We start from the raw sequence: 27,856 nt of genomic DNA on the forward strand, positions 1-27,856 counted from the left end.
TGAGGTCATGACCTGAGCCAAAGGCAGCTGCCCAACTGACTGAGCCACCCAGGCGCCCTTAATCACCTTTTTAAAGGCCCTGTCTCCAAATACAGTGACATCCTGAGGTTTGGGGGTTAGGGCCTCAATATATGAATTTGGGAGGGGGACACAATTTAGCCCCGACCACATGGCTTCTAGGCCTGAAAACCCCCTCTTTCCTTCCTTGTCCTGTGCTCCCCATCCTCCTCATCTGCTCCTTCTTGTCCCACTTGTCTCTTGGCTTCGGTGGCCTGTGTTCCTCTGGTCTCAACCCTCCCTCCTTCTGGCCCCTGGGTGTCGACGTCCTGCAGGGTTTGGGCCTTGTCCCTCTTCCCTTCCTGAAGTCAGGCTCCTCCGTCTGTCTGCAGGTCCTCAGGGGAAACTCTGGTCCTATAGCAGAGCGCTCCCCCTTACTGGTGTCGGATTAACTCTTGTTTTATTTTGAGGATGACTTATGTTTGGTTTGGTGAAAAGACTAAACCATTTTGTCATCCTGTCCTCATGGTTGCTTATCTCACTTTAAAAAAAACAAAACAAAACAAAACAAAACAAACAACCCCCCCCCCCAAAAAAAAAACCCATAAAAACAACAACATTGTAGGAACACTGATTTAGGTCAAGGTTCAGGAAAACTTTAGAGGTCATATCGTATTTCACAAATTAGTGTTTTTCTCCCTAGAGTTTGGTTTGCGTTCCTTTCTTTTCAAGGGTCTGCCTTGGTTAAAATAAGACTGAGCGGTTGTTGTCTCAGTAGAGTCTGGGGGAGGATTATTTTGGCAGGTACGATATCACTGCCTTTTTTCTCCAGATGCAGGCTTTTTGGTTTGTTTTTAAAGCTACAGAGATTAAGATTATCCTATTTGTTGCTGAGGGGGGAGCCTTTGCGTGCGTATTGGTGAAGAGGCCAAGGTTGATTTGTAGAGGATGTTATTTAACTGTGGTTGGTTGTTTTGGGGTTTCCGGTGTATATGTGTTTACATAGTGTTTCTCTCAGTAGTCTATTGAAATATATGAATATGATTTCTGTGTAGAAGTTAATATTTTTATTGAAGAGGCTGAGTATCAGATTTCTGAAGTATGTAAATTATGGATAGATGGACCACTTGGCCACTCAGAATGGAAGCACCCAGATTTTGCTGGGCAACCTTGAGAGGAACATTTATCTCCGTTGACAATTTTAAAGCAGTATGTAATTTTAAAGTGTGCAACTCAATTTTAGTTTTTAATAGTAACTTATGTGTTTGTTCTATCTTTAAGAGCTGGGTTATGGAATGACATGTGGCCTTGTACTCTTGACTCTATGTCTGGTTTTGGGTTTGAAGTGTTATTTTTGTGCTCTTTTAAACGACTTAAGCACTTCTGACTGTACATTTGGGACAGAAAAAAATATGGCAGTTGGATATAGTTTTGAAAAACCAGCCAGATTTTTAACCTGATAATATGATAGTACTCTTCATTCTTAGAATATTTTAGGATCACAGCTTCAGAAAATGGTATAGGGTCTTAGCGACCTCCAGACTTGCTAGATTAGTTGGTGTTCTTTTCCTCTGCAAAATAAATCATAAATCAATCGATGCCCATAATCGATGGTCAAAGCTAGACGGCTCCCCAGTAGTGTGCTCCTAGGTTTGTTTGTTTGTTTCTTTTTTTTAAAGATTCTATTTGTTCGAGAGCAAGCAGAGCATGAGCAGGGGGGAGGGGCAGAGGGAGAGGAAGAGGCAGACTCCCCGATGAGCAGGGAGCCCAAAGCGGTGCTTGATCTCAGGATCCTGGGATATGACCTGAGCCAAAGGCAGGTGCTTAACTTACTGAGCCACTCACACGTCCTGCTCTTGGGTTTCTGTTCCCACCAGTGGACATGTGTGCATATCTAGAAAACTCTGTTTTCTTTTTTACAAACCTGTTTATGCCAATTGTACTTCTTACTCTATTTAAAGATTTTAAATATATGTGCAAAAAGAGCTATTTTTGTGACAATTTATTTGAATTTGTTCAAGTGTTTTGGAAAGCACCTGATAAAAAGTAAGTTTCTAGAAAAGAGTGGTGGCTGATTTTAGAGAGGTTGAGGCAACTGTAAAGGAGCTGGGGAGTCCTAAAAGAAGAGGGTTCCCATGGATACTTGAGCCACTCAGGATAGGTGTGTTCTGCTCTGATTATGGAAGACCTGGAATCTTAGTGGCTCGGAGCAGTAATCTATGCTCACACGGTGTGTCCACCGTTGGCCGGGTGGCGGCTCTGTTTCATATCATGCTCGTCATACTCATGAAGCAGCCCCCCGGAACCCTGCTGACTCCTGGGGCGGAGGGAAAGACTGCCCACATTGGACAAGGTGGGGGTGGGTTAGCCTTCCCACCAAGGAGTGGCGAGCATTTGTCAAGGGTGATGTGGTCTACTCTGGGCTGTTTCTCTGGTGTTCTTATAGCCTCACCATTTCTTTAAAGAAATTTGACTTTTTAAAGGGTGATGCCTTGAGATGGTTGATAAAGCACCGCTGGATACTGCAGGCAGTGGACAGAGACTTGAAGGAAAGGCCACGCATTACAGCAAAACACAGGCAAATAAATGTTAGATGATAGGGTTTAATCTAAAACAATATGTTTTGATATTTACCTTTTTAAACGACTTTCAACTTTGACTTTTTTTTCCCTTCAAACCAAGCAGTTGAACTTTCAATCCTTATGCATTTGGATGAGAGAGCCTACTTTAGTCTCAAAGCCTCCTGTCTCTTTCCCCCTCCATCAGTTAGTGTTCTGCCTTTTATGATAGAGTCGTCTGTTACTTCTCTTGCATTTACCCACTTGTTTCATTTCCATTAGTTCTACCCTAGTTCTAGATTCATGCCCCACCTGGTTTCCCTGCTGCTAGCCGGTATGGTATCTTTACCGTACAGTGGAAAAAGGTACCCTTCAGGGCAAACACTGTCCCACAGAGCTCCACTTGATGTCAGTGCCCACTTTCCCCCGTGGCTTTTTATACAGTGCACAGACTGAACAATTGTACAGAGCAGTTTTGCTTCTTGCTTTCAGCTCTCTCCCAATGAATTTAGACTATCCACTAAGTAAAAAAACCTTTACATTTTTTGTTGTCTGTTGCTCTCAAGACATTTTGGATGACTCCCCATCATCTATAATGGCTATCTTCAATCTTATTTTCCATCATACTGTCACTAGTGACTCTCGGTCATACTTGTGGCCCTCTGGATGCACTGACCGCAACACAGACCCAGTAGATACTCTTCTCTCTCCCCTCCCACCTGTTCCCACCAATTCCCACCTCATTCCTAGCTGTAAGTGCCTTAGCTTGGACTCTCAGTCTTGTCTCAACTTACCTTTCCTCCCAGCTTCACAGCCCACAGCCCAGCTGTCTTTTGCACCATTCTACCTAGTCACTGTCTTCTGAATGGTTTGTTCTTCCTGCATTAAAGTGCTTTTCTGCTGGACCACATACTGCTTATCCTCAGAAAGGCAAGGTCAAGTTTGCCCTCTTCAGCCGTCCTCATCTCATCCTCCTGTACCGTAATAATAGCACTGCCTCTAATCATAAACACGAGTGTCTGTACTCCTCTTTCTGCGGTGAATCGCCGGCCCTGTGTGAGCGCTGATTTTATGAGTTACACGGCTCTTACCTGTTTTCTTTCCCCAGTTAGATTGCCCATGGCTGGGAAGGAGTAGGTGGGTCTCTAATTCCTTTCTCCTGGAGTCTGTGTATCCCAGGCGCACAGGTCAGAGCAGTAACCTGGAGAGAAGAGGGCCTGCCCAGTTAATCATACACAGTTCTGCATGGAAGCTCAGGCTGCGTCTTCCCGGCCCCAGGATATTGACCTACTTTCCTCTTCTTATCTCTGTGCAAAATGTTTGTTGTACTTAGTATGTTCTCCCTGTCACAGCGAATGTTTGTCTATTCCTTCCACACCAATGGAATGCTAAAGTACTAGTGAAATCAGTGGAAAAAACAATGGAGAAGAAGAGTTGGTAAGCGGTTCTATTTAATTCCTAAACTAGGGGGCCTTACAATTAAGTCATTTAAAAAGAACTTTAGAGTTTCCCTTTAATCTATCTATCTGCCGGCCTGCCTGCCTACTTACTGAGAGACATAATTAAGGGTGGATTGTGAATTTTAAGTTTTTAATGCCTTTTAATTTGATAACTTACTATATAATAATGTGATATTTTGATAAATTACTGGTAGAGGGAAATGAATTTTTCTTAATCAGTATACAGTATAGTTCACTATTGAATATCTTATTTCTTATCCAAATTTCCCTTGGGAAAATTTATTGAAAATTTATTTTATACACGGCCCAACTGATTAACTTAAAAATTGATTTTCGCGTAGCTTTATAGGTTTAGTGTGTGCTTATATTCAAGGGGAAAAAAAGTAAGGGGGGGCATTTGTATGTTTGTGTCCTCATGTAAATATATGGAAAATTGCTATGCCTTACAGAACTGCAGGAAATGAGAACTATTAATCAAATTGAATTAACATTTATAAGTTTAAATTTAGTAAACAAATTTTAGTAAACATTTTATTACTTAAAAAAAGTTAATGTTATGACATGCCTTATATGTTGATTTATTGTATATAGTTCTTCATAAATACATTAGAATGTACTCAGAGATATCTAAGATATGTATTATGGTACATTTGACTTTAAATTCAGTAATGCTTGCAACATGAGAAAAATTAGAAAAACTTCGGCTCAGAAAATACTTCCCAATTCTGATTGTTGATTTTAATCAATTTAGGTAAATTAACCCACTGCAGTTTAGCTATTTTCTTTAAAAATTCTTTTTTAATGACAAAGTAGTTCCGCCTTCTCAATTTACATCATCAGTGTCTTTTTTGGAAACATCTTAGCTATTTTTGTTTGATCAATTCTCAAGTAATAAACACTCATGAAATCCTAATGTAAATGTATAAACATCTCTCCCTTTGATTACATAGTTTATTAGACTTTGTTTCAGTGGATAACTGTTTGAGGAAGTTTCTGAATTTTTATTATTCTAAAGAACTTTTTCTTAACCACAAGTACAGAGACATTACCGAAGAAGCAGTGTTGGGTAATGCATATTTTTCTCCTTTTACTATATAGGTTTCCTAATTTTGTAATCTTTAGACCCCTTTGTGCTTTCACAGTGGATCAACTCATTAAAGTAGAGCGCCCTTTTGCAGCTCGCTGGTTAGTTACGAACAGAACACGTTCACACAGGCCCCGAGGCCTGTAGTCCTAAGATGCAGTTGATTCCTTGTATTTCCTTCTGTGCTGCATATGGTTAGATCCTTATTACATTTTTTTTTTCGCTGGTGAGGTCAGAACAAAGGCTATTTTCTTTAATCTCTGAGTAAATGTCACTGAGAAAGATTCTTGTGGACTGGCATTCTTGGCCTTTAACATTCTTTATAACCAGACACAGGATGAATATTCACCACAAAATTAAGGAATTCAGTCTTTCCAGATTTGAGCCTCTTTTTGTTGAACCGGTAATGACGGACTGGGACAGGATCTTAGGAGATGATGTATTCCCCCTTTGTGGGGAAACTGAGGCTCGGCATTGGCAGTGTGCTCAGGGTCTCAGTCTGAGCTAGTTGCAGAGCTGAGTCTACAGTGTGGATCTTCTGGCTGTTTTTCCTGGAGCCATTCTAGTCGTCATTCTGACCTCAGATTTGCAGAAGGCAACAGCTGACGTTTCCCTGAGAGCTAACTGGATTCCTTTTCCAAAGAACAAGTTCATGAAATTAAATACATTTCCCTCTATTGTCCCTTAAAAGAGCCCGAATGATGGGAAGATGCCTTAATAAATGTCTGCTCTGGGGTGCCCTCGGCTGTTTTGATCAGCCAGATGTCTTAAAAAACTGATCCGTAGGGACTTCCCAAACTGAGGGCTGCAGGAAATCCTCTGTGAGTGCCCACAAGGTGCAACACGCTGGACTTCTGATTACAAGGGAGTGCCTTGGGTGATGGGATGGTAGAGTCACGTATAAAGAGAACGGAAAGAACTAGTCTACAAGCAGTGCCAGAAGGTGGAGGGGGCAAGAGGCAGGATGACTTGGTGAGGCTCATAGCATGTGGGACGAGATCTGGACCCTCTGATGAACAAGCCAGTTCATTTGGAAGGAAAGTCTGTTTTCCCCGGGTGGTTGTATTCAGTTTAATACTAACCGGTTGCCCTTGGTGTCTGTGCCCCAGCCAGGAACAAGCTGCCGGGTGTGTCAGTTAAATTCGAGCAGTTTTACCTTCACCTGGGGGTCCTGGGTCCTCAGGTTTGCCAATCTAAACACACTTGGCTTCTTGGAATTTTTTTTGTCTACCTTAAGGGAACACAGTGAGAAGTCTATGGGTTATAATTAGCACATCTCACGTGCAGCTGGGCTTGTGTTTCTGGCAATAGCAGAGGTTTATGGTTTTTGGCTACCTTGTCCCGGAGGAACTCAGAGGACTTTTCAGACGTTAGCTCATTAATTCTCCTAAGACCTGGTGTGAGTAAGACAGTGTGGCCATAGATTCCCCCTAAAGCCAGACTGCTTGCTGTGCATCCTAGACCTTCAAGGATTTTGGCTGGTGAGGGGTGCCAAGTTGGGTGGAGGGTGGAGAGGGAGGGCGGGGGGTGTCTTTCGGACCCAGGTTTGGTGGTGGTGGATGGCATTCTCTGATGTTGCCTTGCCCTTTGGCCTCATTCCTGCCGTGACTCTGCAGAGCTTCCTCCAGGAAATGACGTTGGGGACAGTGATGTTGGCCCCCTTTGCTCCTCAGGGTATTGAACCCCATGGGATGACTTTTGCAAATGAGGCAACTCTCTAGGTTATCAACCTCAGATACACATACCAGTAGGTGAGCTCTTCAGGGTCAGAAGAAATAGGCATGGGGAAGGGAGGGAGCTAACATCCAGTCAGATCCTGCCCTCTTAGGGGCTTTGGCTTTTTTAGACAGCCTGCCTAATAACCCTGGGGAATGGATGTTGTCAACCCTGAGTTTTTAAGATCAGAAATTAAAATTCCAGAGATGAATTAATTCCCTTGGGTTTGAGCCTAGGACTGTGATCTGAAGCCTGTGCTGTCCCATCTTGGGGCAGATGAAAGGGAATTCTCAGTCATGATAAACTCTTGTTACCAAACTGCTATAGAAAATGACTGCTCTCAGTGTGGAAGTGAAGCTTCTCTTTTAAAAACTGGGTGTGGAGGGGCACCTGGGTGGCTCAGTGGGTAAGCATCTGCCTTCTGCTCAGGTCACGATCCCAAGGTCTGGGGATCAAGCCCTGCATTGGGATCCCTTCTTGGCGGGAAGTCTGCCCCCACCCCCCCGCCCCGTTCTCACTGTGTCTCTCTCTGTCAAATAAATATAATCTTTAAAAAATTTTTTAAAAATTAAAAACACGGTGTGTTGCAGAGTTTGCTGACTTGGGAATGAGATTGATGGGTGTGATAGGTGTGAAAGGCCACTGAGAGCAGTCAGGAAAGCTTCCTCCTTGCCCCGCCTCTTCCAGGAACCAGTCGTGCCACACCCCCCCGGGTCCATTTCTCTCTCCTCCCGGAAAGGCTCGCCTGGGATCCTAACACATTTTGCTTAGACATCAGAAGAGATAGTTTGTGGCTTGTAATCCGAAACCTTCAATGTTGCCATGGCAGCCACTGTCCTGTTTGACTCAAAAATCCTTCTAATTAGTCTAGATAATATATTCCCCATTCTCACTGTTGGAAAAAACTTTGTTTTTAACCCGTCACTTTACGAATCGGTACGTCTGGCCTGTTCCTGGGGTTAAGGTAGCCGAGCTCCTGGCTGTGTCTGTTGGTAGGCCAGCCTTTTTCTACCCAGACAGAAACAGACCTTGACTTTGACGCTGGGTGGTTCCTGGCCCTTCTCTCCTAAGAGGCCATCCGCCCTGGGGTGTTAACTCTCAGAGCACCAGAAGGTTGAATTAATTGCCCCTCCCAGTCTGGGGGCTTCTTAGGATCAGAGCCTGGCTTCGTGCCTTGTGGGCTCCCATATGCTTTTAGCTAGATGTTTTCCGTCCCTGTCCAAATCTGCCCCCCTCGTCAAGGTCTGATAATTTAATGTTCTTTGTATGACCCAGAGTTCGAGCATAAGACAGCAGCTTCCTGGATGGAAATTGCCAGTGGGGCCCATTTCTTTCTGAATCCAAGATCCTACCACAGCCAACCCAGCAGCAGTGCATTAGACGCTCACAAGAAAAGGCTGTAGAGAAGGGGGGGGGCTTCAAGATGAAGCGGCTTAGCCGTGGGATGACCTGGGAGATCGGACAGCGGATTTCACGGCGTAAATGCTGCGAATCCACACGCCTCGGCCGTGTGTCGGCGGGCGGGTCCGCAGCCCCGAGCCCTCACGCAGTCCCGTCTCGCTTGCTCCGGGGAGCCCGCACGGCCCCGTCCGTGGCCTCCGCCTTCCCTGCTGCCCTCATGGAAACCCGCGCCCTGCAGGTTGGTCAATACAGAGAAACCGTCTTACCCTTTGGGGTCTGCCCCGTCTGTGACCGTCTTGGTTCATCCGCGGAGGAAGTTCTCTGTCACCCTCCGCCCGCCCTGCCCGGGATGGGAAGGGCCGCGTGGACGGCAGCCGCAGTGTCGGCGACGGGCGGTCATGCCTGTGCTGCCCGTGGCAGAGTCCTGGGCGCACGCTCCGGCCAGCCAGTGCGGGTCACTCACGGTGCTCCCGGACGAGGCGACCAGCAGACACACCGCGCGGGGTCCCCCGGCTTGCTCGGCGCGCGCTGCCCGAGAGGAGCGGCCGCCGGCCCCCGTCAGGCGGGGTTTCTTCCAGGCGGGAGGCTGGGCCGGACCCCTCGGGAGCCTGCGACCGGAGCCGCCGTGAGGACCTCAGCACTTCTCTCTGTCCCCCGGGGTCCCAAGTGCTTCCCTGCACGCGTGTCATCCTCTTCTCGGATCGGCTTCAGAGGAGAACAGAGTCTGTCAGAGGCTCCCCGGAGTGGGACGACCGGTCCGCCGGGTCCACGCTGCCTCCTCAAGGCCGCCTGATATCCGGGTCCTCGGAGGCTGCGGTGGCGCATGCGCAGCGCCGTTGGCGGCCGGGCGGGAGGAGCCGTCGGACCTCGGCGTCTCGGTGCCCGCGTGCTGTGGCGGGCGGGAGGCACCGCCGGGGAGGGGGCTGGGGGGCAAGGCCGGGCCCAGGCCGTGAAGGCGCGTCTTTGAGAAGGGACTGTTGTGCGTGCGGCGACTCCAGCGCGTCGCCTAGGCCGACCCCTGCCTGCTCCGCCGCGTGCTGTCGCCGGCGTCTTCCATCCGCCGTGCGCGTCGGCACCGCCGCGTTTCCGAGGCCGCTGCTGTGGAGTTGGCCGCGCGCACCCCGTGTCGTCTGCGGCTCCTCCGGGCGGCGCTCGCGCGGCTTCCCCCGTGTAACTAGTCAGCGCGGAGCCCTGGGTGCGGGGTGCGCGCACCTTCTGGAATCCCTGAGTTCGCGCCCTGAGGGGAAGGGCCGGGCCCGGGCGAGGCCGTGTTTTACGGCTTGGAGGGTCTGCAGAGGAACTGGAATGCGGGCTCCGGGAGTCGTCGGTGGCCTTCGAGCAAGGGGTACCGGGTCAGGTTGTGACTTCGGCCACTTGGGAAGTGTGGCTCGTACAAAGGGGAAGGAGGCGGGTCCCAGGGGCCGGGGCGGCAGGACGGGGCAGAGGAGGGGTGGGTAAGAGACAGGGAGAGGCCAAAGGTGAGAGACTGGGTCTGTCGTGACTCTGTGCGTGACTCTGTGCGGTTCTAGGGAGGGTAGGAGGGTTTTTTTTGGGGGGGGGGGGAGTATTTTGGGATAGGATGGCAGGAGATAGGAGGTTGGGGCATGGGTTGCGATGCGGGACTCAGCAGGTGTGGGAGGGATGGCGGGGGACAGGCTGTCCAAGGTCTGGCTCATCTGAGGGAGGGGAGAAGGCGAAGCATCAAGGGGCAGATGGTCAGGCACCTTGAATTGAAAAGCGGTGGGGACCTTACTGGTGTCCTTTCATATCGGTCTCACGTTGCTGCCTCGAGGCAGACCATATCAAAATTTAGAAACGTATCAAAATTCACATCACAGTTTATCAAACCAGAAATGACGGCCCGTTCTTTGGTTATAAAAATCAGGTTTCTTCAGGATTCTCATGAATTCAAAAGGATTTAGATGAAAATGTTGAGGGTGTTGAGTTTGGCTTGTATTTTGCTTAACTGCATTTTCCGATTTTTTCCCCCTATAGTGAATATGGGTTGTTTTTAATCATTAAAAGGTTGTTTGAAATTTCAAAAGTGGTTTATTTTCTTTTCCTGACTCTTACTGGACTGTGAGCTCCTGGAGGGGGTGGTGTGGGGAGGGGAAGTGCCCTGATGATTCACAGTGTGTCCAGAGCACCTAACACAAGGCCAGAGACCAACAGGGTTCAATACTGTACGTGGTGGTTGAGCCAAATTGCATGGAAATTTAATCTAACCGCTCTCAGAGAGGAGATGCGTGTTATTTTAAAAGATCGGGGAAGGAAATTCCAGTTTTTCTTAGTCATTTAAGCTCATTGTATTAGGTCCTGAACCACGTCCTATAGAGTTGGCCCTCTTTTGCCTTTGTTTTGCCACCAGGATTTGCTGAGATTTATTTTGCTCATGAAATCTTGCCACATTGGCCCAGCTTGGTTACTTAAATGTGCTTCTCATGTTATTCTTAAAAGCTTTCGTGATCTCTTTGGGAGTCAAATGGCTCAATTCTGTTTCCTGTCCTTTGTGGGTAATATGTTTTCAGAGGAAGGGATCAAAGTGGCTTGAAGCTGCAAGCATTTTTTTGCCTTCTGGTCTGACCAGCCATGGCAGCTGCAAGAACTTGCATTACCGAAGGATTCAGTTGTCAGTCGTAAATTTGCATACTTGTTCTCCCTTTGTATTTCTCTGAATGCCTACCATGTGCTAAGGCAGTGCCCTCAGCCTTTGGGGAAATAAAGATGAATATGCTGTGACTGCTGACACCAGCGAGCTCATTCTCCGGAAAAGGAGCTATCATGCACACGTGACCCCGTGCAAGGAGGTCACGGTGGAACTGGAGTCAGAGACGAACAATTGTCATGCTAAGAAAACTCCCGGAAGGTGTTGCCTTGATGTGTACTGCTAACGACACTGTAATGTGTTTTCAACGTCCGTCCTCGCTTCCAGTTGCCAGAGCAGTAGAGGTGTGCTTGCACTTGGTTTTCCAACTCACTAGTTGGATTTTATGGCTCTGCTTTAAAAGTCCCCTCAACTTTAAAACGATGCTAATGACTTGATATTAATCCTTGTTAATCATCGCATCATCAGCTCTGAATGTCCTTTCTGATTTTACAGTAAAACTGTTTCAACTTAAAAATATGCTTGTTCTCAGGGCGCCTGGGTGCCTCAGTGGGTTAAGCTTCTGCCTTTGGCTCAGATCATGATCCCAGGGTCCTGGGATTGAGCCCCACATTGAACTCTCTGCTCAGCAAGGAGCTTGGCCCCCCCCCCCACCTCTCTGTCTACTTGTGATCTCTCTATCAAGTAAATAATAAATAAAATATTTTAAAAAAGTTTGTTCTCATCTGCGTTACCCTAAGAACTTTGAATAACATGGGAGACCACTGCTTGCTGTACTTTAGCTCATCCTGCATCTTTTCTGAGCCATTATTCACTTGTTAGTAAATTGTGTAATTATTAACTTGGCATAGCTTTTCACTGTTGCTGTTTGATATAGAATGAAATGACCACGCATTTCACACAGGTGCACGCCCCCCACCCCCACCCCCCGGTCTGGCTGTGTCTGGGTGTGGGGTCTTGGAGAATGCTGGTCTTGACTCCCAAGCACAGATGACATTAAGGTTGTAGGTGGCTATTAATTTAAGATTGGTGACTGAGGTAGACTATGTGTATTTAAATATTAGGCTCCAGGTGCCTTTTTAAGATGCTGTTGGGTGTTCATGCTGCATTTTCTTTTGTATTCTGAGGAATTTTTAAAATGATGCTTTCAATATTTTGAATGATTTTTTTTCATTGAGAAAGATGCCAGTAAATGCATTAGTATACACTGAAATGTAAGTAGTAGCTTTGGAAGTTTACGAGTGTGAGTAGGTCAGGGAAAGAACATTTGCAATCACATATTTTGTTTTTCTTGGCTGGACAAGCAGGTGGAAAGCTGGGGCAGCTATGGAGTCTCTCTGCGGCAGTTTGTGGGCTGATCTCTAGGCTAGATCAGCACCCATAGGTGATGAGACCCTGACTCCAGACTCCCCTGTGGTTCCTCCAGAGGCTACCCCATGATTGTATTTTGTGCATTCCTTTCACCAATGTTGGGAGGAAAAGGTTCGGTTTTACATAATAATGAAGCCGTGACAATAATCCCGCATGTTGGGTACTATACCAAGTGTTCTGTTGGTTAGGGATCTTGATTGCGTGCCACGCAGGAAGGATGTAGAGACTCATAGAATCGCTGAGAGCGTGGCAGACCAGGAAGGATACAGGCTTGGAAGATAGGCGGGAGCCACAGAAAGGCTGGAGGGCCAGGCAGTGGGGACAGTGGGGACGAAGCCAGGCTTCGTGCTGGGACTCTAGCTGCGGTGAGTGGTGGATATTCCCTCCTGCCGTCAATCACCCACAGCTTTGACCATCACCCAGGACTCCCGACCCCAGGATGATGTGATTGGCTGTGCGTGAGCCACATTCCTGGCGGGGAGAGAGCAGGGCCACCGCCATTGAGTTCTGTGGTGGGACCTGCGTGCTACTGCTCAGTACGTTCCTTGTCATCGTAAGGTAAGTGGGGACTCCCCAGAAGGATGATCAGTTTCCAACAGGAGGAGGCCTGTGCACTGGATAGTGTCCCTGTAGAAAGAGAGACAGAGGTCTACAGGGGCTGTCCTTTCGGCTGCCCAGTGTTCACATACACCTTTTTCTTTTCACCACACTTGGGAGTGTGAGAATCCTGGGTCCTGGCCCACACAATGCAGCTCACCCCGCATGGCTGGAAGCACAGCCGCGCCTTGGTCAGAGGCTGTGCTGTTCCAGAAGCTCTCCTCTGCCCGCTGTCTTCGTGGCCCATCTCGGGGGAGCACTGGGCAAGATGGCGCTGGCAGGGGCTGCGGGTCGTACCGCTCTGTCGTTGTGGTTCTCAGACTTGGAGCCCTTCGGGCGGGCTGTCTTAAGGATCACGTTATCGTTCAGTCCCGTCAGCCAGACTTCTTCGGCAGCACAGATCCCTTAAAAGTATGTTGGCTTTGGGGTGCCTGGGTGGCTCAGTGGGTTAAGCCTCTGCCTTCAGCTCAGGTCATGATCCCGGGGGTCCTGGGATCGAGCCCTGCATCAGGCTCTCTGCTCAGCAGGGAGCCTGCTTCCCCCACCCCTCTCTCTCCGCCTGCCTCTGCCTACTTGTGATCTCTCTCTCTCTCTCTCAAATAAATAAATAAAATCTTTAAAAAAAAAAAAAAAGCATGTTGGCTTTTAAGGTTTCTCTGCGTCCATGGACTGGTAACCGACGTCTGAGATCCTGCCAACTCCCAAGGGTTTAGACCTTGAACTTGGTCTGAGAACTTGTCTCCTGGCAGTGAGATCTAGCCGTGAGTGGTGGGCAGAATGTCTTAGCTCTTGCTTAGTAGAACCTCCCCGGGACAGTTAGGAAGTGGAGGAAACAGTAGAGTGCTTGATGTCTCTCCTGTGCTACATCTTCATGCTGGGGGCACTCTCCCCACCTCCGGCCCTGGAGACAGAATGGGTGGCGCTTAGCACAGGTCCCCTTCCCTCTGCATTTCCCATCTCCGGCCAGAGTGACTGCATTTAGCAGCCCCTTCTGTTCTGCGCCCCGGCTGTCAGACCATCCAGAGTCACAGCAAGCCTGTCTGCTTGTAGATCCTTTAGTAGCCAACACAGATTCCAGCATCCGAAGTTTTCTCAAATTCTGTCAGGTTGGAAGCACAAGGTCTGAGGCATAAGGCATGACAGGCCACAGTTGTCATCGATCGTTTACTATGACGAATGAGAGGTGATCATCCTGCTGGTCCAAGACGGTAAAGTCCGCACACCCCCTCCCTTGTGGCCTTGGCTCAGCCGGTCCCAGCACCTCCGTGGGTTACTTCCAACACTCTGCTGCCGTGTACTAGCTTCTTCTATTAGCTAAGATGTTTACTGGTGCACATAATAGGAAATTCAGCTCAAACAGCTTAGACAGGAAGGAGAATTAATTAGCCTCCGTGTGTGTAGACTTAGGAGCTGTGGAACAAGTTTGAGCTGCAATTTGATCTAGAGGTTTGTGATGTTAGGGCTCCTGCGCTAATTCTCATTTATTTATTTTTTTGCCCTACTTTCCTCCATTTGCTGTCCTCCTCAGACTAACCTCCCATGCTCCACCCTGAAAGTAGACATGACCATGGCGGTCCCACGAATCACATCTAAATCCTGCCGTCCAGAGGTGGATGGAACCTTTGTCCTAAGACACCAAGCTAAAGCTCAAGGCTTTAGTTTTTAGTTTTAGTTTTAGTTTTAAAAACTTACAGTTTTTAAAAAAACTTTAAAACTTTAGTTTTAGTTTTTAAAAAAACTAAAAAACTTTAGTTTTAGTTTTAGTTTTAAAAGCTATTAGGTTTTAGTTTTTTGACCAGCCCCGAACCGCTTACAGTGGCTGGAAGCTGGTCATGTGTTGGTTGCCTTAGTCTATGTGGATTATGTGCTACAGTGCTGGCACATGGGATGAAATGGACGTCCTTAGAACAACATGGGTTTCCATGGGGGTCTTGGGAAGGCGAAGGTAGACATAGATGTGTCAAATAAGACATATCCTCAGTGCTTTACGTCCGTGCTCATTGGATGCTCCCACGTGAGCTCCAGCTCCCATGCTTCCATAAACTCTCTGACAGTTTATGGAAATCTCGAGTTAGTCATTCTGAACCAAACCCAGGCTGAATCCAGTAGTCAGGGTAAGGGGATTCAGTCCATTTGTAGGATGCAAGGGAAGTGCCTCTGTGCCCTTTTTGTCCCTGTCCTTGTGTACCCTGAGAATGAGGGTTGGGGTGTTACCCTTTCCAACCCCAAAGTACTTGGGTGCTAAAAATGACAAAACAAAACAAACCTGAAATGGAACAAAAGGATGCTTGAATAGCTAAATGAATGTTGAAATCAGCTTCTCAGCGGGTGTGCTGTATTGGTGTGATATGGTTTGCAGAGGTTGTGTTTCCAGAATTTTCTACTTTTACCGACTCCCTGTTGTAGCTCAGCATTTGTTTCGTCCTCTTCCCCGCTTTGGATTATGAAGTTGGGGTGGAAGTGTAAAAACCAGAACCCATGCAAACCTGCTTGAAACTTGTATTTGAAATGATGGTAAAGCAGGTTTAATTACAGAGGCAGATTGCTTAATTATTGTTACCTGCAGCGAGGTCCTTGTCTTTCTGCAGAGGCTTCTATAAATAGACTTCAGACCCAGCCCCCAGGGCATAGTTCCCTTTCAGCCTCTTTGCTTAATTTAAATTGCAGGTTTGATGGGGTTATTTTTGAAATCCTTCTCAGGTTGACTTCCCCCTTCATCCCTAAACCTTCTACCCTCATCTGCCAAATTATATGTAATGCACTGCAGCTGGAGTGCTTTTGGCATTTCATGAGTCTGAGAACTTGAAATCTGATTTAAATGTTAATGTATTGCGACAAAGTTTGGGTGCTTATGTTCCTGTTGCTGTGCATGTCTCTCCGTGGACTTGGCTTGAGACCGGCTGCTCTCCCTGTTCCTGCTGCGTCCCCGAGAGCAGCAGGTGCCCCCCTCCCACCCGTATTGTTTTAAAACAAGAGTCTAGCCTAGTTCAGAATGCATGAAGCTATTCTATTGTTGGGTTTTAGTGATACCTATGGCCATTTACTCCAGGTGTAGTTGGCATGAAATTTTAAAAAAAGAATATATATATATATATATATACACTAAAAAGTTGACTCCATTTTTCTTGTTTTGAATATTAAATACTTTCTTAGTGGGTTATTTTTATTTATGAGAGACCTTTTCTCTCTACTTCTTTTTGTCTCTCTTTTCTGGCTTTTTGGTGTATACTTAAACATTTTTCCAATAAGGTCAGATATAAAGGAGTATTTGTGGATTCATATGAATCATAGTAATTAATAAGAAAGAATTGTGTAATTCTTAGCCCTGTTCTCTTGCAAACAGCCCAAGTAAATATAGTTTCTGTTGCCTCTAGGAGACCTACTAGATGTTCTAGGCTAGAATAGGAAGGACATTTAATTAAATTGCTATCCTAAGTAAGCAGACCAACCTTTGTATAAGACGTAATATGCCTGGGTGACTCCTTAATGAGAAAAATTAAATGTACTCTCCCCTCAGTCTTAGGGGCATGAATATATGACTATTTATTAGTTTCCTGAAGTATTGTTTAGTAGTAGTATACTGAAAGCATACAAAATTGACTTATGCATCAGAAGCATTTAGAGAGACTATCTTAGATGAATGTGGTTTTACATCCAGGTAATATTAGAAAAAGTAACAAAACACACTCTACTTTTCCATGTTCATATATTTGAAAGAATTTTAGAACTCTTGTCAGCAATCAGATACGAAGACTTGGGGATTCAACATTCTACTTTTGGGAGGCATCATTCACATTAGTGGGGCGGGTAAGAATGCTGCCTTTGTAGTTTGCCTCTCTTTCTGCGTGATAGACTTTCAGATTGAGCTGGAGGGAAACCGTAGTATTTCTAGTCTATTCGTTTCAGGTTCATTTGATTTAGCTGTTGTGAGTCTCTTGGGATGAGGATGAAGAACATCGAGGTCAGTCCTGGCAGGTTATAGAGGCGACCTCTAATTTACAGCAGGGTATGTTCCTTTATGAGTCAGTGCTGATGGCTGGAATGACCCCCCCCACTTCTCCCCGCCGTAGATGCCACGTTAGAAGTGGTGATTGAATTCTTTGACACAAAATGTAATGCACTCTTAAGTAATCATAAGCAAAATTTCTTACCTTTCTGAGCTTCTTCATCTTAAAATGAGGATAATGATCCCAGTATCTATCTTATAGAGTTTTTGTGAAGATGAAATGAATGAATGCATGTGAAGTTCTTGATACAGTGTCTGATGTGTAGCAAGTCCTCAAATGTTAGTATCACTTTAAAACCATTATTTCCTGGAAAATGCATTCTGAATTTCATCGTGGAGTACTGAGAGATGCCATCTTGGGGGAAGCAGGTCCTTACAGGTTCAAGTTTGACACTGGTATGCAGGGGCTGGTGGAAAGGGCTGGGTTCGTTCTCTTGCTAGAGTTTTGCAACCTCTGTAGGGAGGAGATGGTCTTAAAGAGGCACAGACTTCCACTTACAAAATAAAGTCACAGGGCTGAAAAATGCAGCATAGGGAATGTAATCAAGAATGCTGTAATAACGTGATAATAACGCAGTAAGAACCCTTACCGTGGTGAGCATCTTGTAATGTATGTTCGTATTGAATCCCATGTTGTACACCTGAAACTAACAGAATATTGCACGTCAGCCATACCTCAGTTAAAAAAAAAAAAAAGAAAAAGAAAATGGAGACCCTGGTATCCAAGTGGCTCCTCCTATAGATGGACTTAGCCTGGGGTGGTGATTTGGGAGGGAGGTTCCAGCACATGAGGCTTCTAGCGGCTTGGCAGTGACTGTGGCTGGCTCTGGGGCTTCTGGCATAGGTTGGAGGGGAGGTGACAGCATTTGGGAGACAGACGAGTGCCCTTTGAAACTACCGGTGTTTCATTTCTCCAGTGGTGCTAAAAGCCCATCTGAAATAACTTTGCCCATTTAAATCTTCCCTTTTCTTCCTCTTTCCTCCAGGAAGAGACAATGGCCAAAATGGAGGTGAAAACGTCACTTCTGGACAATATGATTGGGGTTGGAGATATGGTTCTTTTAGAACCTCTCAATGAGGAGACCTTCATCAACAACCTCAAGAAGCGCTTTGACCATAATGAAATCTATGTGAGTATACGCTGAAGGTCGCCTGTGGGGCTTAGACCTGGGGTTTCGTGGCCAAGAACTGGCTTCTCTTCTCCAGACACTACTTTTTTCTCTTTGTTTGGTAGAGTCCAGAGGAATTTGTTTCTACTCTCTCAGAGTTTTGGGTTGCTCGTTTGGTACATGAGTAATACTGATTAGAGTCAATGAGTCTGTTTTCCGAATGATGGTTATTGTGTGCAGAGTGTCGCACTGGGTGTTGGAGGCGTCGGAGAGCGAGTGGAACACTGAGCTCCTGTCCTGAGGAACAGATATTCGGGAGGAGTTGTAACATCCACAGGCATCTTCCTGGATGCCTTCAGAAAATCAGGGTTTTATCCTCTGGAAATCTGCTCATTAAAATGCAAGGCAGTGACTGTCAAGAAGGACATGAACTTGTTGACATTTGTCATTAGTCGAGAGACAGAAGCAGACTCTCAGATAAGGATATATGTTTGCTCCCTGGAGATTTCGGAGTAGTCCTGTCCCGCTACATGGAAGTGTAGTGTCATGTACAAAAACGAAAACATGAAGATCGACGATAATAGGAGAATGTTTATGTACTGGAAATTCTTTATAAAGGATTTCATACTGTGAGTTTAACTGTTGAGTTCCTTACATATATTTAAAACATGAGTAAAAAATACTTGCACGTGTGGCTTTTTAGGAAATTGGATAAAGCCCAGAAGTTTGCCTCTCTTCAGGTAGAGCTGTGCTGTTAACTAAGCCAAGAGGATGGGGCGCCAATCCTCCGTCCCAGCAGCTGAGATGGAAACAGGATGCATGGATGGAAGTGGTTTCACTAGATGCCGCCTCACTCCTGAGTCCTTTCCTTCTTTTTTGTAGCATGTCTGTTTGGAGATGAGTTGGATTATTGGGGCATGCTTCATGTTTTTCTGTCTGTCAATGTGGGAGCAGTAAGAAGAAATCTAAATAGAGAGCTTGTAAACGATACGAGTATGATCAATTATTACTTTTGTGGGATGAATATAATTTAAAAAGTGATGTGCAAAGCTGAATTATTTTAGGCCACAAACAGTTCTCCTTTCCAGTTAGCCAGTTATGTTTCAGGGATGACTTCGGATAATTAATTTCTTTTGTTGAGGGAGGAGGGGCAGAGGGAGAGGGAGAGACAAAAATCTCAAGCAGGTTCCACACACAACGTGGAGCTTGATGAGGGACTTGATCTCACAACCCTGAGATCATGACCCGAGCCGAAATCAAGAGTTGGATGCTTACCTGGCTAAGCACCCCCAGAAGCCCTAGGATAATTCATTTCTTAAGGAAATGGTAGTTGTCATCTGGAACTTGAACTTTTTATCTTTCTGGATTTGTGTTGTTGAAAGTAGGTGAGGTTGACAAACGCTTGAGATACGCACATACTGCTTGCAGAACGTTATCGTGATAACCAGATCCCAAGTTCAGAGATGGAGTTATGGAGACTGCGGATGCAAATGGAAAAGGTATAAAGTCTGCTGCGGGCCAGGGAGGAGGTCCTGCTTGGCTTGGCAGCGAGGCCAGCGTCCCCTTCCCGCAGAGTGGAGCGGCTTGGCTTTCAGGTGGGAAAGTGCCGGGCTCTGTGGCTTTCACTGAAAGCACGGTCTGACAGCCAGTAAAAGACAGACTTTAACGCTGGCCTTTGAGATGGAGATAGGAGCAATCAGTTCTACCGTAAGTAACACTGCTGATCATTTTTCTTTTTGGCTCGAAGAAACGCAGATCACTTTTAGTGGGACTGAAAATGGGACGGAGAGCGGCACGTTACAGGCATTCACATACCTGATTATTTGTGCCGACTGAGATCATACAATCCCCTTTTAACAAAATGCCAAATGTTAATGTTCTTGGGTCTTCAGCAGACGAAATGTCTGGGTTTCAGCCCTACCTAATTTTATTTTCTAACCATTTGAGGAATGCCCTTCTGGTATAACAAAAACAGAAGCAGAAAATGGCTTTCTGCTTCCAGATAGTCATATCAGTTAACATTTTCTGAGGTATATGAGGGCTGCCATTTCCGTGAGATGTGTGCCTTCATTTTACAACGAAACATACATCATATTGGGAGGTTGGGCATTCTCTATTTGAAGCAAAAAAAAAAAAAGTTCCAGAGGAATTGTGTATAGTATGATCCTTCTTTTTCTATTGAGGGGTTTGCGGATGTGCACACGTGTTTGTAGAGAAAGACATGGTAACTTCGGGCATCAAGGTGGAATGAGATATGGGGGACAGGGAAGATCTAATCTAATATTAGATCTCCATATTATAGAACTCATTAAGTCAAGCATGTATTGTTTTTGGTAATAAAAAAATACTATACGCTAAATTTGATCATTATACCTCTGTAACCCCATATGTCATGTATATCCCCCTTGAGAAATCTGTTTCTGGATCTTATTTTGGTACTGTTCCTGCTTTGCTTTTGTTCATAGGTTGCTGCAGAATTATTAGCCTGATGCCAGAGGCCAAGTTAATATGACATATGGTGTTTTACTGTCTTGTACTTCACCTTGTTTTTAAATTGTTTCCTGGACGATCAAAGTACAGGTTTTTTTGTGTTGTTGTTTTTTTTTTTAATCTCTTTTGTAGTCTCATAGTTTTATACTGTAGAAATGGGTCCACCCCGATCCACCGTATGAACAAAAATGATTATTCTTGTGTTCAGAAGACATGGTTGGTACGGGGGCCAGTGAATGGAAGGACCTTGACTCAGACTTTGGGGCTCTGGGTATCTGTATAGACTTAACAGCCTCCTTCGTGAACCAGCTCAAGATCAAGGGACCTTCCTCCATCCTGCCATCTCTCCACTCGCCCCCACACCCCCAAAATCTGGGGATAAGAAATAGTCCCTGCCGTCACAGAGCTCTCACAAGGGACTAGTTGGCTTCTAGATAGAAGTTTTCAACTTTCTAGGTCATTCATAACTATTAGTGATTTTCTGGATCTCCAGCGCACTGACTCTGGCAGTAGAATCCCTTGTGATCCTGTCATAAATCAGAAGAAGCGCTGGGTGGACCGGTTGCTTTACGCACATACCCCTGAACCACTGACTGGTCTGGTGACCCGGATGAACTGGTTGGCTTCAGAAAATGACGTCCACCCCTAAGACTGGTGTAGGGTCAGCTTTTTCCAGAGTAGATGCGCTGTGTGGCAGTAGGTGAATACCCAACCAGATGTACTAATGACCCTGTTAAGAAGCAGAAGGGAAGAAAGAGGAGTTCATGCGGATGAGGTCATTGCTGTAAACCCGTCCCATGTTTGATGGGGAGTTTGTGGTGAGTGCCTTTGTGGATGTTGGTACCAAAAGGATATGCCCCATGGGAAGCATAAATTGTTTGAGTTCTGGGCTTCAGGTGTGCCCGAAGTCATGCTTCTCAGACTTTCTCCCAAAGAATTTCTAATGGCAGAGAAGAGTAAATAGGTGCCCCAGGGACTCGGGGAACATAGTTGAAGTCCATTCACGTCAGAGAAGTTTTGTTGAAATATTTGTTTCCAAAGTAATTCAACTTTGTTCCGTCCTGTAATGCATATGGGTTTGTCCATTATGCTCCTTGCAGCCCTTTGAGTAATACATATTTCTGGTGCTGACAAGTACATTTAGTTTGCTTTTTTTCTGAACTGTCAGATCGGGGGTCATCCAGATGTAGAGGGCTGAATTAGTCCAATTTCATGATCTTAAGTTAAATCAATTGTAACTGTGAGTGACTGCTTTGAAAGTCTCATAAAAATTTTCTTCATTTTTCTGGGTACCTGGGTGGCTCAGTGGATTAAGTCACTGCCTTCGGCTCAGGTCATGATCTCAGGGTCCTGAGATCGAGTCCCGCATTGGGCTCTCTGCTCAGCAGGGAGCCTGCTTCCCTCTCTCTCTCTGCCTGCCTCTCTGCCTACTTGTGATCTCTCTCTGTCAAATAAATAAATAAAATCTTTAAAAAAATAAAATGAAATGAGGTTTATAAAAAAAAAATTGTCGTCATTTTTCCAAGTTAGTGCTGGAATCGGGATCCCCGTACAGATGGGATCAGATACTTTTATGGAAGATACTCGAGGGCATGTTCAGCAACATCTATGCTTTGTCTTGAGGTGGGTTCATGCGCTGAAGCCCCGCGTTGGTTCACCATCCTGTTTGTGGCCAGGCGGGGTTCTGGAATCTGGGACAGTTGCAGACATTGGTGTGATCTTTGCAGTAAGAGCTCTTCAGCTGGACACGGAGAGGATCAGGTGAGAGTAGAGCGAGGGAACGTTGGCCCAATGGGGTGACAGGCAGGGTCAGAGACTCTGTTTGCTTTTACGCCTCCCTCTGGGCAGAGTTCGGTTCCGGCTGGGACAAGTTGCAGGACGTGCCTTTCGGTCTTGCAGTCTGTGTGGGGTCGGTGTGGGGAAATGCTGGCTGTGGCAGGACTGAGCATCGCTCCTCTGTACTCTTTCTGCCTTTGTCAGCCCTTCTTCCTGCCTCCCCCACCTCCATCCTGGCCCCGGCTGGACAGAATGGTGGACAGGATTTCATGTGGACTTACGGTGGAGGAGACCCACCCAGACACGGTTCTGTTTTTAGGGTGGCTGGTCAGGACTGTGGTTCTGTTCAGGAACAGGAAAGCTGCAATTTAGGCGAGAACAAGGCCCAGGGCAAATTTGGAAACCGAAGCACCAAGGTGTCTGTTCTCTGACAAGAAGTATTTTTGGTGCTGGCAAGGCAGTTTAGTTTGTTTTCCATCTGAATTGTTTGGTTGGGGATCATCCGGATATGGAGGGCTGAATTAGTGCAGTTTCAGGATCTGAAGTCGAACTAATTGTAGATGTAAAAGTGACTGCTTTGAAAGTCTAGTAAAGATTGTCTGAATTTTTCGAAGTTAGTGCTGGACTTAGGGTCCCCCAAGGAGGAAATCAAAGTTACTTTCCTAGTGGCGTTGAAGCTGCTGTGAGTGCAGGACCTGCTCAGTTTAAAGGAGCGCAAAGTACACGAACAATAATACCCGCCAACATTTATATACTTACTTGAAGTTTCAAAAACACTTTCCACTTACACAGCTTAGGGGTAGAGGGAAAATTCCTGGGAATTTGGCATTAATGACTTCTTAGTTTTCTGTTTCTGCATGACAAATTTCCCCCAAACTTTGCAGCTTGGAGTAACATACGATTCTTATCTCATCTTTTCTGTGGGTCAGGTGTTGGGGGCGGGGCTGACCTGGGCCCTCTTTGGGCTGTGCTGTTCAGGTCTCACGGGAGGCTGGGTCCTCTTCCAGGCTCACGGCGACGTTGGCCGAGAGCGGGGCTCGTGTGCCAGCGTCCGGTTTAGTGTCGTTCCTGCTCCCGGGACGTTCTCCGATCTTTTCTCCTTTTTAAAATTTGCTTTAAAAATATCTTTTTCTTGCAATTCTTGCAATTATGCTTTTGGAAACAATAATTCAGATGGTACAGGCACGCATAACATAGAAATGGGGTTTTTCTCCGCCCGGTTACCCAGTCTCATTTCTAGAAGTAATCGTAGTTAAGAGAGTGGTGGGTCGCTTTCCAGATTCTGTTAGCTTCATGAACAAATCAATTTTTTTTCTACAGTTGGAAGTGGGAAGAGGATGGCTCTTGACCCAGAGAACCCAGACCCATAAATGTTTGAGTGAAAAGCAAATCCATTTTTACTGTCACCGTCCATCCCACCTAGACCAAGGAGGGAAAGGAGGAGGGATTCTCTGACTTGGTGCCATGAGATGCCTAGACATGATAGGGGTCGGGTGGCTCACTGTGAGCGGGCTGTCCTGGGCTCACTGAAAAGGGACCTGCAGGGGACGTGAAGCTCATATTGCATGTGTTTCCCAGATGTCTGGAACAGAGATGAAGGCTCTTTCGGAAGGCTGGATGACGCTGGTAAAGAAGAGGGACCACGGGGCTGAAGAGAAATGTTGTGTCTGATTTCTGAGCACAGTATCTCTTGGACAGTTTTGTCATTATTTTCCAAACAATGATTCTTGGTGACAGCTCTCCAGTGTCAACCTGCCTCAGCTATCTTAAAGCCTTTGGTGACTGGAAAATTTCTTCCTCTCAGAGCTTGCAAAGTGGGCACAAAGTGGCTTCATTATGCAGGCGCTCTGCAGTACTTAAAATGTTTGTATAACTGTGTAGTATTTTTAATATATTAATTTAAATGTTCAGTCAAAACCATATTTGAGGTTTGAGCTGAAGGAAATGAAGGCCTGACCTTGGACCTGCTGTGGTGGTATGTTTTTTTGTTGTTGTAGTTTTTTTTTTTTTAAAGATTTTATTTATTTATTTATTTATTTATTAAGATTTTATTTATTTATTTGACAGACAGAAATTACAAGTAGGCATAGAGGCAGGCAGAGAGAGAGGAAGGGAAGCAGGCTCCCTGCTAAGCAGAAAGCCCGATGCGGGACTCGATCCCAGGACTCTGGGATCATGACCTGAGCCGAAGGCAGGGTCTTTAACCCACTGAGCCACCCAGGTGCCCCAGTGGTGGTATGTTTTGATGGCAGTGTGGTGGGTACAAGCACCAGTCATGATTCTGCCACTTATTGTCTGTGAGACCTAGGACAAGTGCCTTAACCCCAGGGAGACTGGTTTATTAATGCTAAAATTGTAAATGGTAATGACTCACATTTACTAAGTCTTACTAGTATTGTGTGCTATTCTTTTTTGTTGTTGTTGTTTGTTTAAGATTTTATTTATTTGAGAAAGTGAGAGTGAGACAGGACATACACACAGAGGGAGAGGGAGAGAGGGAAGCAGACTCCCCACTAAGCTGGGAGCCCAGTGTGGGGCTCAATCCCAGGACAGTGGGATTTTACTAGATTTTACTAGAAGGAAACTCAGGCTCAGAAAGCTTGTCACTCGTCCAAGGTCACACGGCAAGTAGGTGGTCAAGTTGGGATTCACATTCAGGACGTCTGGGTCCAGAGTTCATGCTTTGAACATTAGTCCTGTTGAGTACATGATTGCTGTGGACGTTTAGTGATTCCACTGATGTCCTACTATCCGCAGTCTGCAGTGTGCTATCCGAAGTGATCAAGTGTGCAACTGAAGAATGTGTAGATTTGGAACAGGGTAGTCTCAACAATCCAGATACATAGCTGAGGTGACGGCATTCCTGCCACATGTTGAGTTAGCGTTCAGTAGCACAGTGATGTGAACTAGGTTGACGGGGAGTGTGTTCAGTTCTAAAGGCGCAGGCACTTGCTGGTCCAAGCAAAGTGATAGCAGCTGTTGGGATGATGCTTGCCCCTCTGGGAGGTGGGGGGAGGCCTTGGGAGGAGGTTCTTTTCATCATGGTCACTGGATGGCAGGAGATTGACAGCTGCGTGAGGTCCTTCACCTTTATGAGCATAAAATAGAGGAGAGGGAGCAGACCAGCACAAGGGGCATGTGGCCAAGTCACATGACCAACTCAGCTTGCCCCCCCTCCCTGCGAGGCACCTAATTCTGGTGAGACATCTATACCACAGATCTATATTAATGGCCATCCTAATTTCTAAACCATTTCTCAGACTGTTTAGGAGGGCTGGAGGCTGCGATACAATGTGGCATGTTGGAAAAGGCACAGGCCTTTGGCGCATAGACCTAAGACTGACCCTTGGCCGCTCACAACCACTGTGGGCAGTGTGAGTCCTCCACTCCTCAGGGATCACGATGCTCATTTTGTTGAGTCGAGGTAGGGATTACGGGGCCTCAGCCTGGTGCTGGGAACACAGCAGGTGTGGAGGGCCTGGCAGGTGCCATGACCATCTGTCAACCTTGGAAACCCAGAGGACTTTTCTTGAAGGTTTCAGGCACTGAGATTTCCTTGTAATTATAGTCTTTCTCTTAACCTCCCTGTCTCCCATTCGCTTCCTCCCTCTTTTCCCTGCCCTCATCTTGGTATTCATTGAACAGTTTTCATTGTTGTGTTGCAAATACCATTTTCAGCTTGTCATATACCTGTAGCACAGGACCACTCTGTACCTTAGCTGAGAGGCTTTTATTAGGTCTGGAGAACGATACATATTTGGAAAATACTTGTCTCATAATAGAGTTTATCTCAACAGTGATATTATAGTATTGTGTTACTCTGCTCTAAAATAAAGGGTGCCTGAGGCGGTATTTTTAGCCAGTACTTTGGCGTGGCATAGAACTCATATATAGTTCTCTAATTCGTAGTCTGAAATGACTGGCAGCACAGGAACAGAGGATTATAATATGATGGTAGTTTAGTCAAGCCTTGGGCTAACAGCGACCATGCCTGACCAGCTTGCTGGCCTCCCTTGGCAGCCATGGTTTGGGTGGCCTCTGGCCTACGTATGGGCTCCGGATCTAAGACCAGTGACTTATGGCACAGCAGAGATAAAAAGAGGAGCAGGACTTATTTCTTTCCTTAAGTTTAGGATTGAGAAATACAGAAAAAGTAAAACATCAGTGAAAGCAGATGCTGGCAGTCATGGTGTAGTGAGGCCGTGAATGTCCCGTTGTGAGCAGAAACTGCAAATAAGCATCTTCGAAGTAGACCAGCTGTGGGGTAGAAAGGGAGACCACAGTTGGTAGCAGGCCCAGAAGAAGGCGAAGCATGAGCAGGGCATGAGCACGAGGATAATGGAACCAGACAGGAAGCCTTCACCGTCTTGTGTTGCCTTGGCCTGATGCCACCTTCCACCCAGACTCACACTGGGGTCCTAGCTTTGCTTGTAGCTTGCTGATGGGTTGCTCAGGGACTCCTGGGGGTGTTTCTTAGTGCAGCAGAACTCGGTCCTTGATGCAACTTGACGCATCTCTGTGCTGAGCAGTTGAAGGAATCTCTGTTCTACTGTCACAGGCTTTGGCATGAAACTATCACTAATGGTGAGACCTTGGGCAAGTCTTTTTTTTTCTTTTTAAGATTTTATTTATTTATTTGAAAAAGAGAGAGCCAGAGGGAAAGGGAGAAGCAGGTTCCCTGCTGAACAGGCAGCCCGGTGATGTGGGACTGGATTCCAGGATCCTGAGATCATGACCTGAGCCAAAGGCAGACACTTAACCCACTGAGCAACCCAGTCCCCAACCTTGGGAATGTTTTTAAAACCGTTGAGTGCCTTCGGTTCCTCCTCCTGTGAAAATAGGCTATTATTAGTATGAGTTATATATATATTTTGTATAAGTATCACAGGTATGTTCCTAGAACTGTGTGTGTGAGGTGCACACACAAATGCCGCTGTGTTAGGTAGAAGACCCGGACTGTAGGCTATGCTGGTTATGGACCTCACACTTGTAATTTTTTCACTCAGGCAGTTTTTCACAATTTTGAACTGTGTCTAAAAAACCAACTAGAGTATTTGCTAGACCAAACTGTGTTTTTAAGAAAAACAAACAAGACAAAAGTCCTTTACGAGGGAATCTGGGAAATCTTACAAATGGGTAATTGAAAACACTGTGGCACATAATGTCTTGGTGTCTTGTGATCAGATTCCCAGGGTCAGAGGGACCCAAGAAGGGCCAGTTCCTCCTCATGAAGTGAATAGTGTGTTGTCATCTCTGAAGATTGGACCAGCTTGTCTTGAATAATCATTTTCTTGGGTTCCTAGGGTTTTAATATTAGTTTCATTGAGACGGACCTCATGTGCTCATCTGGTAACTCTTCAAGTCCCTGTATACAAAGACCATTTTGTATGACTTCGGCATTATAGGACCCTTTATGAATTTCGCTGAGATATTAGTGATGTTGTAGGCTTTTGAAGCCTCACTTGGCTAGTCACGGTGGCCAGCAGGTTCCAGCAGAGCCAAACTGGGAGTTTCTGTGATCACGATAGGTGGGATTTATGGGACACTGGCTGTGCGTCGGGTGCTCTGTTTCCTGGTTGAACACAGAATCCCGATTAACCCTCAGATTAGACAAAGGAGGAACCAGTGTCCTCCTTCTTGTTCAGGTGAGGAAACAGGCTCGGTGGAGTTAGGTATATTACCCAGG

At 46.1% G+C, this 27,856-nt stretch overlaps 1 protein-coding gene across 6 annotated transcripts in view; it reads left to right on the top strand.

Moving 5' to 3' along the window:
* The window catches only part of MYO1B (myosin IB), a 179,790-nt gene that overhangs the window by 13,883 nt on the left and 138,051 nt on the right, over positions 1-27,856 (top strand). For all 6 annotated transcript variants that reach the window (XM_044241189.1, XM_044241190.1, XM_044241192.1 and 3 more), the window contains one exon: positions 17,782-17,925. In XM_044241189.1, coding sequence (XP_044097124.1) covers positions 17,791-17,925 — 135 coding nt within the window. In that variant the 5' untranslated portion in view covers positions 17,782-17,790. Of the gene's footprint in view, positions 1-17,781; positions 17,926-27,856 lie in introns of those variants that run through there.

This window comes from Neovison vison, chromosome 3 (assembly GCF_020171115.1).
Source record: "Neovison vison isolate M4711 chromosome 3, ASM_NN_V1, whole genome shotgun sequence".
Lineage (NCBI taxonomy): Eukaryota > Metazoa > Chordata > Mammalia > Carnivora > Mustelidae > Neogale > Neogale vison.